The 15,355-nt window shown below is 36.5% G+C and overlaps 1 protein-coding gene across 3 annotated transcripts in view; it reads left to right on the top strand.

The window, feature by feature from the left end:
• Positions 1-15,355, top strand: part of pdzrn3b (PDZ domain containing RING finger 3b) — a 116,082-nt gene that overhangs the window by 93,768 nt on the left and 6,959 nt on the right. For all 3 annotated transcript variants that reach the window (XM_055213071.2, XM_055213072.2, XM_055213073.2), the window contains one exon: positions 14,284-14,531. In XM_055213071.2, coding sequence (XP_055069046.1) covers positions 14,284-14,531 — 248 coding nt within the window. The remainder of the gene's footprint in view (positions 1-14,283; positions 14,532-15,355) is intronic.

Here is a 15,355-nt window from a genome sequence, read left to right as displayed (position 1 = left end):
ACAAAGCATGGTCAAAACATGATACGAGATATTACATGACACAGATGGAACACTGACACAGCCTGTCGATATTAACAACAATGCTATAGACATAAAATCGATTTGCTGTAGCGAAGTAATGGACAAGATAAAGACATAACATGGACTGTTTAAGCTGTTTATAGACATAATTGGACAATCAAGAGGTAACGGGTAACAAAACAAATTGACCGGTTTGAAAATGTCCTCTGAGTAATTTAGCATGTTGACAAGTTAAACATGCACTCTTAAATTGCTGGGTACTTTTAACCCACAGATGAGAAAATATGGACAAACCCAATCATAGGTTTAAATTAACCTAGAAAATGTCTATATTTTACTAGGGGTGTATATAAGAAAATATCAATACATGTGTGTCGATTCTCAAAAACGCAGTATAGATTTTTTATATATTATTTAAGATTCATGGCAGTTGTTTCGTTTAGCAGTCATCTCTAAACTTCCAGTGTGTGACAGGAAGTACTTGCTTAGGTTGGCATATGGTGGTGTTGTTAATGACAGCTTTCCTAAAATTATATCCTGTTCTATTCCCAAAATAAGAAATATCCCAATAATATCACCTTGTGTACAGTATCGCATTGCATTGTATCGCAACCCTGTGTCGTGATGTGTACCGTATCGCCAGATTCTTGCCGATACACAGCCCTATATTTTACCCAACTATATAAGCAACCCATCAAATGTAGCCAGTTGACTTGTGCTTTATGAACTACACATTGCATGCTTACTGAAATGATAATTGAAGTATTAACTTAAATCACAGACATCTATAGGACAATTCACACTGATCTGTGAAATGCCAATAAACAGTGTACAGTGTACAGTGCATTTTTTTGCGGCCCCCCAAAAGAAAATTTATGACAAAAACAAATGTAATATGTTAATTAAACAAAACATATAAAATTATACCTAGTAGTGCTGTTGGTTAGTTGGCTTATTATTTTTAGGTTTACTTACACAGAATTCATGATAAATGAATGTATTTTATAAAATATCATAAAACTGGGGCCCCCCTGGCACCATCTCGCAGCCCCCCACTGGTCTAAGGTAAGGTGGTAGTTGGATTTGTTATTTTTATCTGCAGTTTCCACATTAATTCATGTTGACACTATACTTATTTTAATAATTTGATTAAAATTTGTCCGTAGGTTAAAAAATGCTGTTTGTGTCAGATAAGCCTTACAGTAGCTGCGTTTAAATTGCGCAAATTGAAAATGTGGCCAATGGAAACACGGCAGTTTCACAACAACTCCCATATATCACAAAAAAGTTTTTAAGCTCGGGTTAGGTGGCAGTGGCGGCTGGTGACTTCTTTTTTGTAGGGCGCTCGATGCGAAGTTCGTCACAACATGTATGTAGCCCGTTATGTGTGTGGTTCCTTTTTCAAAATATGTGTTCTGCGCATCGAGAGATCGTGTGTGCATCACGTGTCTTGTCAAAATAAGTGCCTGCTGCAGACGTGTCTAAAGGGTTTATGATTAAAGAGACGCTTGCGTTTGCCAGATACTCGCACAATCCCATGCGTAATCAGAGTTTATTGTAAAGGGAGTGTCTTGCGTGGATTTTGTGAACGAGAGCGTCTCTTTTGTCATAGACGGTTTTGAGGCGTGTGCAGCATGCACTTATTTTGACATAACACGTGATGCACATGATTTACATGACACAACAAACACTTATTTTAAAAACGCAAGCACTTATTTTGAATTTGCGCCCCTTGGATGAGCAGTCATGAGCCACCACTGTTAGGTAGTCTTTCAGGCACTTTAAACAAGGAAAATATCGCAAAAACACTTTTCGCATTTACAGGTCACCTGGCGTGCGTAAAAGTCACATGATCATTCTTTAAATATGCCGCAGTATGTTTGATTGGAGGACAAGACAGAGAAGGTGTGGTCGAATTCATGCAACGTCACAAGAACCGACAAGCGCATGACATCAAAACACCATGAGCGATTCAGGACAGCTCTGCTTTTGAGTCTCTTTTGGGGTATTTTGTTGTCATCCACATTTCGGTCTGCACGGTGCCGTATGAAGTCGAACACACTCGACGTCATGGTTTTTGGAATGACTTATCGCGACAGAACAAAATTACGTTTTAGTCGCATAACATTGGTTAACGGAAACGTTGTCATTTCGCATAAGTTTTTGTTGATATTATAAAATAACGCTAACGTTTTGCGCAAATCTTTAATGGAAACGCTAGTATGTGTTTATTACCTAAACAGTGTTTTTTTTACTTATTTGAAAAATATATGGGCACTGTTGCCGCCTTCTGCCAAGCTGCCTATTGAAACAGACTTTGCATGGGAAGTCTATTTACTGTATCATCCCTTAAATCGTTGTCTAGAGTTTTAGAAATGTTTTAAATAAAAAGGATTAAATGCAATGTTTGTTCATATTATGAGATCAATTAAGTTAGCTCAGTGATATTGTTACTGCATTTTGTTTATAGCGACATGATACATACTTCATTGTGGTTCACGATAGACTATGAATAGCTGAGCATTGTTAGATCATAAGTCAGGCACAGATGCGATTTTGTATGGGGACAGACAGACACAGGTGCGCCTGCATCTTTTTACAGACAGCTTTGTTTGCACAGATGCATCAGATTCTCAGCAATTAAAGTGAAATAAGAGTAGATGAAAAGTCCCAACTGGTTTCATTTTTACCGTGATTATGTCTGCTTTCGCTTGGAGCCCTTTTGTTTTGTCTGCTGACAGGGATCAACTCTTTTTACTGTCTGTTTTATAATTATATATGAAGGGATCAGTGAAACAAAAGGCCAACCGTTATCTGTTCCTGATGACTTCATTCAGAGTCATTTACATTAATAGACCTCATTTTAAAAGGCTAAGTCGCAATTAGCATTTTCACCCGAGAACGGGGTTGTACTCAAGAGATTTGCTGTTCTGTAGGATGTGATGGGACACGATTAATGGCATAAATGGAGTACATGTGCATGCTGGTGGTGGAATAGCTTGAACATGCTTCCCTGGTGTCCATACTGAATCATAAATTAAACATGATAACAGGGAAGTTTAAACGGGCTTTAGATGTGTAATGCTATTAAATCACATTTATTTGCAGACGACGTAGTTTTCTTTGTGTTTAACTACTAGGTGTGCTACGTGTATAGTACTGTAGAAAGACCAGTTGCGGCCGGTGACGACTTTTTTCGAAGTCGCACGATGCGAAGTTCGTCACAACATGTATGTAGCCCGTCATGTGTGTGGTTCGTAATTTCAAAATGTGTTCGGCGCGTCGAGTGAACCTATGTGCATCACGTGTCTTGTCAAAATAAGTGCCTGTTGCAGACGCGTCTAATTGGTTTATGATGAAAGAGACGCTCGCGTTAATAAGATAATCTCGCGTTAATAAAACATTGCAGGATTTTTCTCATTTTAATGGACTTTAATAGAGCCCAACATTTAATACTTAACTCAACACTTAACAGTTTTTTTCAACCGAGTTTCAAAGGACTATAAACGATCCCAAACGATGCATAAGGGTCTTATCTAGCGAAACGATCGTCATTTTTGACAAGAAAAATAAAAAATTTCCACTTTTAAATACGTCATGACGTTAAGAGGTCACAGAGGACGAACGCGAAACTCCGCCCCAGTGTTTACAAATGTGTTGAAAGAGGACCGTTCCGACGTTGTTGTGGAACACGTGACCTCCCTACGTCTCTACGCATTTACGTTAGGTCGCGCTGGACCGGATCTAGACGAGAAGTTGTGGTTTAAAAGTGGATATTTTTTATTTTTCTGGTCAAAAAGACCATAAGATAAGATAAGACCCTTATGCCTCGTTTGGGATCGTTTATAGTCCTTTGAAACTCCATTGAAAAAAACTGTTAAGTCTTGAGTTAAGTATTAAATGTTGGGCTCTATTAAAGTCCATTAAAACGAGAAAAATCCTGCAATGTTTTCCTCAAACTGAACAAAGAAAGACATCAACATTTTGGATGACATGGTGGTGAGTAAATTATCTGGATTTTTCTTTTAAGAAAATGGAATATTCCTTTAAGGTAGTATGCCAGACCCGGAGATTCTCGGAGCTGAATGGATTCCAATTTGGTAAAACTTAATTGTTTAACTTTATGGGAGATGGAAAATAAGCCTATTTAAAAAAAAAGTGGAATGTCCCTTTAAGTGTATTTTCCTCATACAGAAAGTGACGGATAACTCATTATTGGAGGAAAACAAAAACTCGGGAAGCATGAAGGAAGTGATTTAGCTTCTCACTATTGATCCTCGCTGGATAACAGAAGGTCTCATGCTTAAACAGGATTAGGAGCAAGTAAACAGCAGCATCTCTTAGCAGGCATCCATGCTCATCACAGGCATTCGTTTGCTTTCATTTGTGGCTAAATCTAAGCTTAGACGGCATGCCACGGAGCATAAATGTTGTTGTGTTTCAGTCAGCCAAAGAAACCTGGATTGTAATGAGGTTTTTCTATCTCATTTTGAATGAATAGACGCTGTTTTTTGTGGCTGGTTGGTTTGGAAGTAAAAATGAATTAAAACTATAGACAGTCCCTCCAGAAAAACACAATTATGCGATCGCATGATTCAATGCATAATCAGCAGAAGTCCGCATTTTTTTAAAATACGCCACATTTCGCCGCATAAATTGCAGATTTCCGTATGCAAAATATGCGGGGCTTGCATGATTTCATAATCCCTGCATTTTCGTAGCAAAAAGTCACATCAGAAAGTTGAAAAATTTTGCATTTACTTCACACAAGCGCAGTCATGTCCCCATTGCCATGGGAACATTATGAAGTGACATAATTACGTGACGTGAACATTATTGAAAAGCTGCAAATCCCACAATTTTTGCAAGTTCCCGCAATTTCATTGCATAAAATTGCATAAATATCCCGCATATTCCATCACATTTTTTAATAAAACGTGCCGCAAGATCAAGAATTTTTGCCCGCAACAATCACAAAAAAAACCTCAGCATTTTTCTGGAAGGACTGTAAAGATGCAGCTTGCATGTAGCAAGATTTTCATTCAGGCATTATGGGAATAAATCGGAAAGCTTAAACTCGGCCTGTGAAACTTCAAAAGTTCCCAACTGAAAAAATAACACCAGAGAAACGTTTTAATGGTTATAATGGGAATTGCTGTGTAATCATAGCAAAGTCCCGTTAGGCAAGTCGCACCACTAGGCGACCATGTTTTCTTCGGTTTAGGTGCGTAACCTCTACAACACACGTGCGTCTGATGAAAAGTCGTCTATAGAGGCGTGCATTGTCCATTATTTAAAATAATACAAGTGCTCAATGTTGCTATATCCAATAGTCATGAATTTATAAGTACAATCTTAATTTTGTCGTCTAATGCATATCACTATAAAAAAACACTTTGAGGTAAAATCTATACAGATATAGGTGTTTTAAATTAGACGTATTGTTGACACATCATACTCGACTTTTCATACTGCGTTCTGTGTCAATATTGTTTCTGTTCACCGAGTCAGTCTATACAGCTGTGCATGTGTCAGCCGCCCGTGAGGGGCCGTCCCAATGGGTCTCTGTTAAAAAGTGGGTAAAGGGGCTCAGTTTGCGCCGTTCTGGTGTGTTGCTCCTCAGTGAGGCAGTTACAGGCCGTGTCAAAGGTGAGATGAGTGAATGGAGGCCCTGGTGCCCCTCCTTCATGCTGAAAAAAATGTAAAGACCCAGTGGAGGGCCAGTCAAGCAGAACTTTATCAGGGTCGAGGCTTTGTTTAAGGGTCACGGGCTACAAGGAGAGGGATTCCTGCACACTTGGGTCTTGCTGAGAAAAGGGATGATTGTGTTATCGTTTTGACTGAAAATGTATACAGACATACAAATACAGGTTGGGAATACAATAAGCAAATAGAATAAATAGAAGTATTTGCAAATGTTTGTTTATAAGTCGGAAAACGTACCAGAGTAAACTTTGGAGTACCATAATAATGACATGATTTGGGATACGTCCATACTGTACCACGGTAATGATACTGTAGTATTGTTTGAAGTACTTTTGAGTACAACAGCAAAGCAATAGCAATGGGGTGTGTACCATGGTAATGTCATATAATTATTTTTAAATACCTTAGAGTATCATGGTAATACCACGTTTTTTGGGACATGTAAAATGGTAATACCATCAGTTTTTAATGTTTTAGAATGTAAAGTAATTGGATGTTACAATCACCCCTCAGGCTTGGATTTAGTTTTAATCCTTTTATGTTATTAGTTAGCATGTTCCCTCTTCAAAGCTAAAATACGCCAATCCCCAGTGTGTGTCTGTATTTCTGCCTGTTTAAAATTTTGAGAATTAGATCTAGCAGCATGTGAATCTTTTTTTATTTCTCACAAGTGTTTTTAAGAGGCATACATTAAACAGGGTATCAGATATACCATATACTGTATTTCAACTGAGCATAAAACTACTAAAAGCTTTAAAAAAGCTTTAAAGGGGACGACTTTTTCCATGTTTAAGTTCTATAATCGGGTCCTCAGTGCTTGTATCAACCTAGAAAATGTGAAAAAAAACAGTAACTTAGTTTTGGTAAACCATTCGCCCTATTCGGTCGGGATTAGTTTTACAGGGGGACCTCTGAGAAAATCGTGCTTCTGAGAGGTCCTCTGTGTTTTTAATCCCTTCCGATTCGGCCATGTTTGTGTTTTTCTCTCACGACCTCCGTAAAATTTACATACTGTTTTTCGCCGAACTTAGAGGTCCTCTGAGATATTTAATCCCGTCTGTGTTTGCCAGCAATGTCTTTTGAAAACGCGGTTCTTTCCCTTTTTTGGTGAAAAAAATGATTCATTGAATTTAATAAATTTTTTTAAGGTAAGTGGTTGCAATCAATTTATTTAAGCTACATTTAAACAAAAGTTTTATATTTTATTTTACTTTACTAATCTTTTTTGTTTAAATGTCGCTTAAATAAATTGATTGCAAACACTTACCTTAAAAAATTGATTGAATTCAATGAATAATTTTTTTTAGTGAACGCTCTGAAATAGGCATGGGCCGGTTACCAGTTTCAAGGTATACCGAGGTTTTGAAGAGTCATGGTTTCAAAACCACTAACATTTTCTGTAATGCTGCATTTACACCAACCGCGGTAGAGGCGTGAAGCGCGAGTGATTTCAATGTTAAGTCAATGTGAAGGCGCGTTGACGCGCATCAGGAGGTCCCGCGGCGCGGAAGAGGCGTTCGGCGCGGTGCGGAAGACGCGTTTCCGCCTAGGCGCGAATTGAGCGCTGTGCGCGGTACTCACGAATGTGCTTTTTGTGCATTTTGCAATTCACGCAAATATGCGGCTGACGCCCGAGTTGAAAAATTTTAACTTTGGCGGAATTTCGCGCCGCGATAACCAATCAGGAGCCTGCTTGCCGCTGTGATGGCAGCCCTGCCCGGAGTCACTCATTCAACCAACGCACCGGAGCTGTATGACACAAGTTCTTATTTCTATAGAGGAGACAGGAATAAAAAGGACCTCGCTTGGAAGAGTGTCAGTGAGGACATTGGGCAACCTGGTACCTTGTAATACACACTTCACTTTTGAATCACGTGACGTTTATCGACCTGCGTTGTTTATTTCCCCCCTATAAGGTTACCAAATACAAACTGGTAACTCTCTCGATAAATGCACAATCAAAATTATTCATCTTGCAAACAGACAACCGGATAGCACTTGCCCCTCCCACAAGAAGCGGAGTTTGCCTCTGACACACGTCAAATGCTTGCTTTTTCCGCGCGTCTACTCCGCTTTACACGCGCGAATGCATTCAAAGTGTTCAAGCGGTACACTAGGCGCGGTAGACGCGATTTTGACGCCCAAAACGCGGTTGGTGTAAACTCAGCATAATACCGTTTCCCAGGTATGAGCTGGGTTTACACAAAATTAATTAAATCATCAAGTCATGTAATTTACATTTAATATATATTACAAAAATATTTGTAATAAGAAACATTTTCTTATTCCATTGGCAGATTTTTTTGCTTGTTTTAAGCACAAATTTGCTTATATTTTATTTATTTATTTTTTTGTCTAAAAACAAGACTTATTTTCCTAGGTCAATTGGCTTATCAAGAAAATACATCTTAATTTAAGAATGTTTTGATATTTTTACTGAAAACAAGACAAAAATACTAAGTAAAGCACTATTCAGACGGGAGTAGTTTTACAGGGGGACCTCTGAGAAAATCGTGCTTCTCAGAGGTCCTCTGTGTTTTTAATCCCGTCCGAATCGGCCATGTCTGTGTTTTTCTCTGACGACCTCCGTAAGAATTCCAGAGCAATTTGCCTACTGTTTTTCGTCGAACTCAGAGGTCCTCTGAGAAATGTAATCCCATCCGAATGCAAATGTCTGTGTTTGCCCGCAATATCTTTAGAAAACGCGGTTTATTTCGTGTTTTGGCCAACGTGATCTGCCGTAAGGTCTTACTAATGCGCGTATATTGTATTTCCTGAGTCCCATTCATTCAGATATGGATGTTTTTTTCGCATTCGGCAAAATAAAATAATTAAATCAAGACGAGCTGAATATCATACACTGTTAAGACTGGCCACTGTAATATCATTAACGTTATAAGAAACTCCATTCAAAGTTGTTCAACTCCGGAATGGTAATGTTAATTAATAAAGATAATACATTTTTATTAATCATTATTTCTTCATTTCTTTTGTGTTTATTATAAGCAGACAGTTATATAAAACACGTAGGCTAACGTTACTTTAGTAGGATTTGTATATTTTATTTTGATTTGTTCAAATTAAATTTATAAAATACATGTTCTGTCATAATTTTACATTTAAGGCAAAATATTAAACATTACAAACGCGCGTATCCAGAGCACGTGCTCTTCTGCAACGCCCAAATGCATGAAACAGACACTCCCATCTCTGGAATAGCCTGCATCATTTTAATCCCGTCCGAATCGGTACATAAAATCACAGACGTCCTGGGGGACACGTTGAAACTCAAACGTCGTTTGGAAAACTAATCCCGTCCGAATAGTGCTTAAGAAAGTCATTTTCTGCAGTGCAGGACAAACACATCATCGTCTGAGATAATTTAGTAGCAAAACGCAATCTGCAGTTTGTCCGTTTAGGGCTACTGTAGAAACATGACGGCACAAAATGGCCACTTCCATGTGAGGGCACCCGAGGTGCATGTCGATAAAAATGGCTCATTCTAAGTTAATAAAAACAATACAGTTCATTATGCAAGGTCTTTATACACTACCGATAATATAGTTATGTATATTACATTGCATTTCTTTCAACAGATCCTTCTAAAAGTCTCTCATTGCACCTTTAACTCTGTGGTCCAAGTTAGAAAATTTTAATTAAAACAGTAAATTCGAAGAAACTGTATTTGCCAGATGATGTGCATGCATATGTGCACACATTTAGGTAGCATTCACTTTGTGTTCATCCTCATTTTTTCATTCTCAACCATTGCATCACCCAATTTCTTGTTATTTTGTGAATTTCATCACCTCCTTGTGTTAAACTTATGTGTGTGCACGAGTCGGTTTGCTTATGTGGGTGTTAACGCCTCGAGCGCTGATCCTATCAAAGCTGTCTGTCGTCTAGGAATCAAAAATGAACAAATGGGAAATACTGTGTGCCAAGATGAGTATTGAGGCAAAGCCCTGTAAGCTCTGAGATAAGAGAGAGAGTAGGGATGCACCGATAGGATTTTTTGGGCCGATACCGATACCGATTTAAGCAGACAACTTCTGGCCGATACCGATGCCGATACCGATATTAAACACTTGTATACAATACTATACAGTTGATCTATTAGCTAGTTTATTTCTGCATCAAATTATTTTTACTGAACATGGATTGAATCTAATTAACATTCAACTGACCAACATAATAAGAGGCACAAATTAATAAATTAATAATTTTATTAATTAATAATAATAAAACAAATATAATAAGACAACATGACAACCTTCAAAGGTGGTTTTTGCTATTCAGCATTTCTTTTATTAACAACATTAACTAATTTTTTTTTTTTACATATAATGGATTTCTTTAATAAACATAAATAATGCCAGTGCTATTGCTTTAAACAGAGTATAAATATTGCTACTTCAAAAAAGTTGGACTTCTTGCCCCACTAAAGTGCAGTCTGTTTAGCAGAGCTTTTGCCAAGCAGGAAGTGCGCTTCACGCTCCAGCTCTATAGGTGGCGCAGAGAGACCAACATCCATAGCCAACAGCACCAAATGCCACCAGTAGAAGAGATCAGAAAGAGATCGCCTCGAACGGAAAGCGGGCTTCCTGCTTTGGCATTCACGCAAATAGTGTTGTAAATAACGTTCAGTTTCTGGCAAAAACTGATTGATTTGCTTCACAAGACATCAATATGTCACACGGAGTTATAGGGGATTACTTTTGTATTACATATACATGTTTAAAGTGGCGGATCGGTTGACTTGCATGACGGAGCACTGGGTTTTCTGCAAAATATCTTTTTTATTGTTCTACTGATGAAAAACATATTGGATGGTGTAAGTGTTAGTAAATAAACTTGATTTTGAAAGTATGCTACCGTTTTATTACAGTTTGTTGAACTTCATTCATTCGTTCATTTATTTACGTTGTTTTATTTAAATGGCCTAAGTTACCCTTTACGTTATCAGTAATAACTATGCTTCTAATTTCTGATACGGGAGTGTTTGTTTGTTAGAAAAATGTTAGGCTAACGTTACCTTATTAAAAGTATTGCTCGTGTTTTGTTTCACTAATGCTGTTCTCGCAGCACGCGTGACAGGCACGCCGCCACATACGCACACAAATTCCTGCCTTTATTAAAGAGAAAAATATGTTCAGTCCCTCCTTCCGAAGCTTTGAATATTTGATTTGATTTCTACTAGAGCTTTGAAGCTCAAAAACTGGTATTCGGAACAGCCCTAGTGCACACCCAAACATTAAATCATTTTAATTGAACAACAGACATGCAATTCATTGACTTTATGGAGTTAATTAATAAACAATCGGTATCGGCCTTTCTCGTGCTATTGCCGATATGCCGATGGTTTCAAATTCATCAAAAATCGGCCGATAAATATCGGCGGCCGATGCATCGGTGCATCACTAAGAGAGAGTTCAACCAAGGTCAAACACCCTGTTAGCAGTCACGCTAACATTCACTATCGTGCTTTGTAAATCTTAATAAAGGAGGTTTAGCTTTCTCATCCAGGGATTTTGTATTGAATGTTTTGTTTGATCTGTGCATGAAACAAAAACTTATTGTGAGCACCTTTGTGCATTTATACGTACCGACAAACTATTAATGGTTTTATTATTGTTTTTATTTTTGACATGTTAGTTATTCTTTCCAATACCCTGGAGCAAAAACTGTAAAAACTAGTTAACAATATTGGCCTTTATTGTATTCCTCATGTGTAAGTCGCTTTGTATAAAATAATCTGCTGAATGACTGTTTTATTGCCAAATCTTTGGCCAATGTGAGATTGTCATTGCCTGATTTTACAGATTAAGTTGAAATTACGTAATACTTCTATGTAGATATATTACACAACTTCTTATAATGTAGATATGGACATACAGTATATGTGACCCTGTGAAATCCAGGTTAAAGTCTCATAATCTAATGATGAGATTAGGGGCATCAAAGTTTGATTTCACATTGATTTCAATCTTTGACATGACCTTACTCAGTCAATATTGATGATATGAAGGTTATATTTTCACAGAATATTTTTTACATTATGTAGGATGATGACAGTAAATAAAAAAAAAATCTATATATAGAATAGCTTTAGTGTTTCATGGTACCATCGCTAATTTCCAGGAGCAATCAATTGTAATTTTGTAAATGCATCTTAAGTACTGTACAATTCCGAGTGAAGTTTTTGAGGACTACTTGTCTTTGTTTCTCTGCACTTAAAGATTGCTTTGAACCTCTTGTTTCTCATTTCCCTCATCTGTCATTAGCCGGAGCTCTGCTCTTAATTGTTGTGTCAATGCTTCGGCCCTGAAGCTCATATTCATTTCCTAATGTTAGCATGCACCCGTGTCTTCTGCGGTGGCCCTCGCCGCTAAACTACTTAACTAAATAAGCTTGCTCCGGTTGGGTTTGTTTAATGATATTTGATTAGTACCAATAGAGCGCTTTTTAATTTATGTTCTTGTTTTGCCGAGTGTTGCTTTGACCTCCAAAAGCATTAAAGCGGCTTTGTTTCGTACTAATGGTTGTTTTAAATGCTTTCATGCTCTTGGTTTTTAATTTTAAGGAATTGTGATCACAATGCTCTTTTAGTGGTTACGGTAGAGTCGTTTTTATTTTAAAGGTGTAATGTGGGGGTTTTAGCGGCATCTAGCAGTGAGATTGCGAATTGCAACCAACCTCAATTTTGAAACGCAACAAGAAGCTACACTGCAAAAATGATTTTCAAGAAAAAAATTCTTAGTATTTTTTTCTTGTTTCAGTAAAAATATCTAAAAATTCTTAAATTAAGAGATGATTTTTCTTGATGAGCAAAACCACCCAAGAAAATAAGTCTAGTTTTTAGAGCAAAAAATATCAAATTTCTGTGATTTTGTGCATAAAACAAGCATTAAAATTTGCCAATGGTTTAAGAAATTTTTTATTGATTTTTTTTCTTGAATTTAGTGTTTAAGAAAAATTTTCAAGATTTTTTCGTTCTAATGGTTGTTTTAAATGCTTTCATGCTCTTGGTTTTTAATTTTAAGGAATTTGTGATCACAATGCTCTTTTAGTGGTTACGGTAGTCGTTTTTATTTAAAAGGTTTAACGTGGGGGTTTTAGCGGCATCTAGCAGTGAGATTGCGAATTGCAACCAACCTCAATTTTGAAACGCAATGAGAAGCTACGGCTGCCTACACTGCCAAAAATGATTTTTAAGAAAATAATTCTTAGTATTTTTGTCTTGTTTTCAGTAAAAATATCTAAAAATTCTTAAATTAAGATGCTTTTTTCTTGATAAGCAAAACGAACCAAGAAAATAAGTCAAATTTTTAGTCCAAAAATATCAAATTTAAGTGATTTTGTGCACAAAACAAGCAAAAAAAAATCTGCCAATGGGGTAAGCAAAATTTTCTTGAATTTAGTTAAGAAAAATTTTCAAAAAAATGTTCTTACCCCATTGGCAGATTTATGCAAAATCACTTACATTTGATATTGTTGGTCAGTGTACACTGCCAAAAATGATTTTCAAGAAAAAAAAATCTTAGTGTTTTTGTTTTGTTTTTAGTAAAAAAAATCTAAAAATTCTACATTTAAGATGCTTTTTCTTGGGTCGCTTTGCTCATCAAGAAAATAAGTCTAGTTCCTAGACCAAAAACATCAAATTTAAGTGATTTTGTGCATAAAACAACCAAAAAATCTACCAATGGGGTAAGAAAAAAATCTTTACAAGAAAAATTTGCTTACCCTATTGGCAGATTTTTTTGCTTGTTTTATTTATCACTTAAATTTGATATTTTTGGTTTAAAAACTAGACTTATTTTCTTTGTTCGTTTTGCTTATCAAGAAAAAACATCTTAATTTAAGAATTTTTAGATATTTTTAATGAAAACAATATATAATGAATAATTTTTCTAGGTTTTTTTCTAGTTTCAAGTCTAGTTTTCAGACCAAAAATATCAAGTTGTAAGTGATACACTGCAAAAAAATGATTTTCACTGCAAAAAAATATTTTCAAGAAAAAAATTCTTAGTATTTTTGTCTCGTTTTCAGTAAAAATATCTAAAAAAAATTTTAAATTAAGATGCTTTTTCTTGATGAGCAAAATGATCCAAGAAAATAAGTCTAGTTTTTATACTAAAAATATCAAATTTAAGTGATTTTGTGCATAAAACAAGCAAAAAAATCTGCCAATGGGGTAAGCAAATTTTTCTTAAATTTAGTGTTTAAGAAAAATGTTCAAGATTTTTTTGCTTACCCCATTGGCAGATTTTTTGAGTGACAAACATGTCATCGTCTGAGATGACGTACGGATGAAATGCGCTCTGTAGAACAGTTTGTCCGTTTAGGGCTACTGTAGAAACATAAAGTGCATTGTGACTTCCGGTTCGCAAGGAGTTAATTTGTCTTTAGCAAGCACCATTACAAAAAAAAAATTAGCAATAGGCCTACTGGAAACATAAATGCTATGGTCATTGATTGACTTTACACAATGTCAGAGCTAATATCGAATAGCTAATACCAATATAACGTCCGCATTATGTTTGTTTGTTTCAACAGGTCAATGGCAAGGATCTCTCCAAGTCGACACATGACCAGGCGGTGGAGGCCTTCCGTACAGCTAAAGAACCCATCATGGTACAGGTGCTACGCAGGGCACCCAGGCCCAAACCTGCATGCCCAAATGGGGAAGTGGTGGACATCAGCACCCAGACAGATATCACCTTCCAACATATCATGGCCCTCAGCAAGATTCCCACCTCCTCCACCCCTGTGAATGTCCTTGAGCAATACCTGATTCCTGAGGGGTGAGTGACAGCTCAGCTTGTCAGCGATTTGTTATTTCAGATACTGTAGGCTAGTGAAGAGATTTTATTGTGCCAAATAAACAGAACACTGGAGACAATAACGTTTTAGGCTTTATCTATGCAGTTTGCCGTGTTGGTCTACCAGCGCAACCAGACTTTAATATACTTGTTACACTGACAAGGTTTTGGCCCAAGGCACAACACAGAATTACATCCCTCTCATTTATTTGAAGTTAGATTTTCACACTATCTGGGTTTTCTCATCTCCGTCGTGTGTCCTCGGGGGTCGACTCTCACACATTTTAGACTGAAACTTTTTAAAGTGCCAGAAGAGGAATTTAACAGCTTTTTTTACTTGGCTGATTATAAAAGAGCTTTGTTGATGTCTTATTGCTACCGATTTTAGTAGGTACCTGGTGAAATTTCTTAATGTTTTTAATAATTTTTAGACGTACTCTTTAGAGATTTAGATGCTGTTTTTTTTCACATTAGCCAAATGTGATGGGATAAACCACTTTCCTAAATATAACCATAGTTTTGAGTAATTGAATCTGTAAAAAACATTATGAACCGCTTTTTATCAATAGTTGAAAACTTAGTTTTTGTATCATCTGCACTGCAAAAATGACTTTCATACTTAGTATTTTTGTCTTGTGTTCAGTTTTAATATCTCTTAAATTTCTAAAATCAAGATATATTTTCTTGATAAGCAAAATGACCTAAGAATATAAATGTGATATTTTTTGTCTAAAAACTAGATCTAAGTGAATTTTTGATTAAAACAAGAATCAAAAATCTGCCAATGAGGTAAGAAAAAAATCTAA

The sequence above is a fragment of the Misgurnus anguillicaudatus genome, chromosome 8 (genome assembly GCF_027580225.2).
Source record: "Misgurnus anguillicaudatus chromosome 8, ASM2758022v2, whole genome shotgun sequence".
Classification (NCBI taxonomy): Eukaryota; Metazoa; Chordata; class Actinopteri; order Cypriniformes; family Cobitidae; genus Misgurnus; species Misgurnus anguillicaudatus.
Note: the sequence above shows the minus strand (reverse complement) of the source record. Positions and strands in the feature narration are given on the sequence as shown.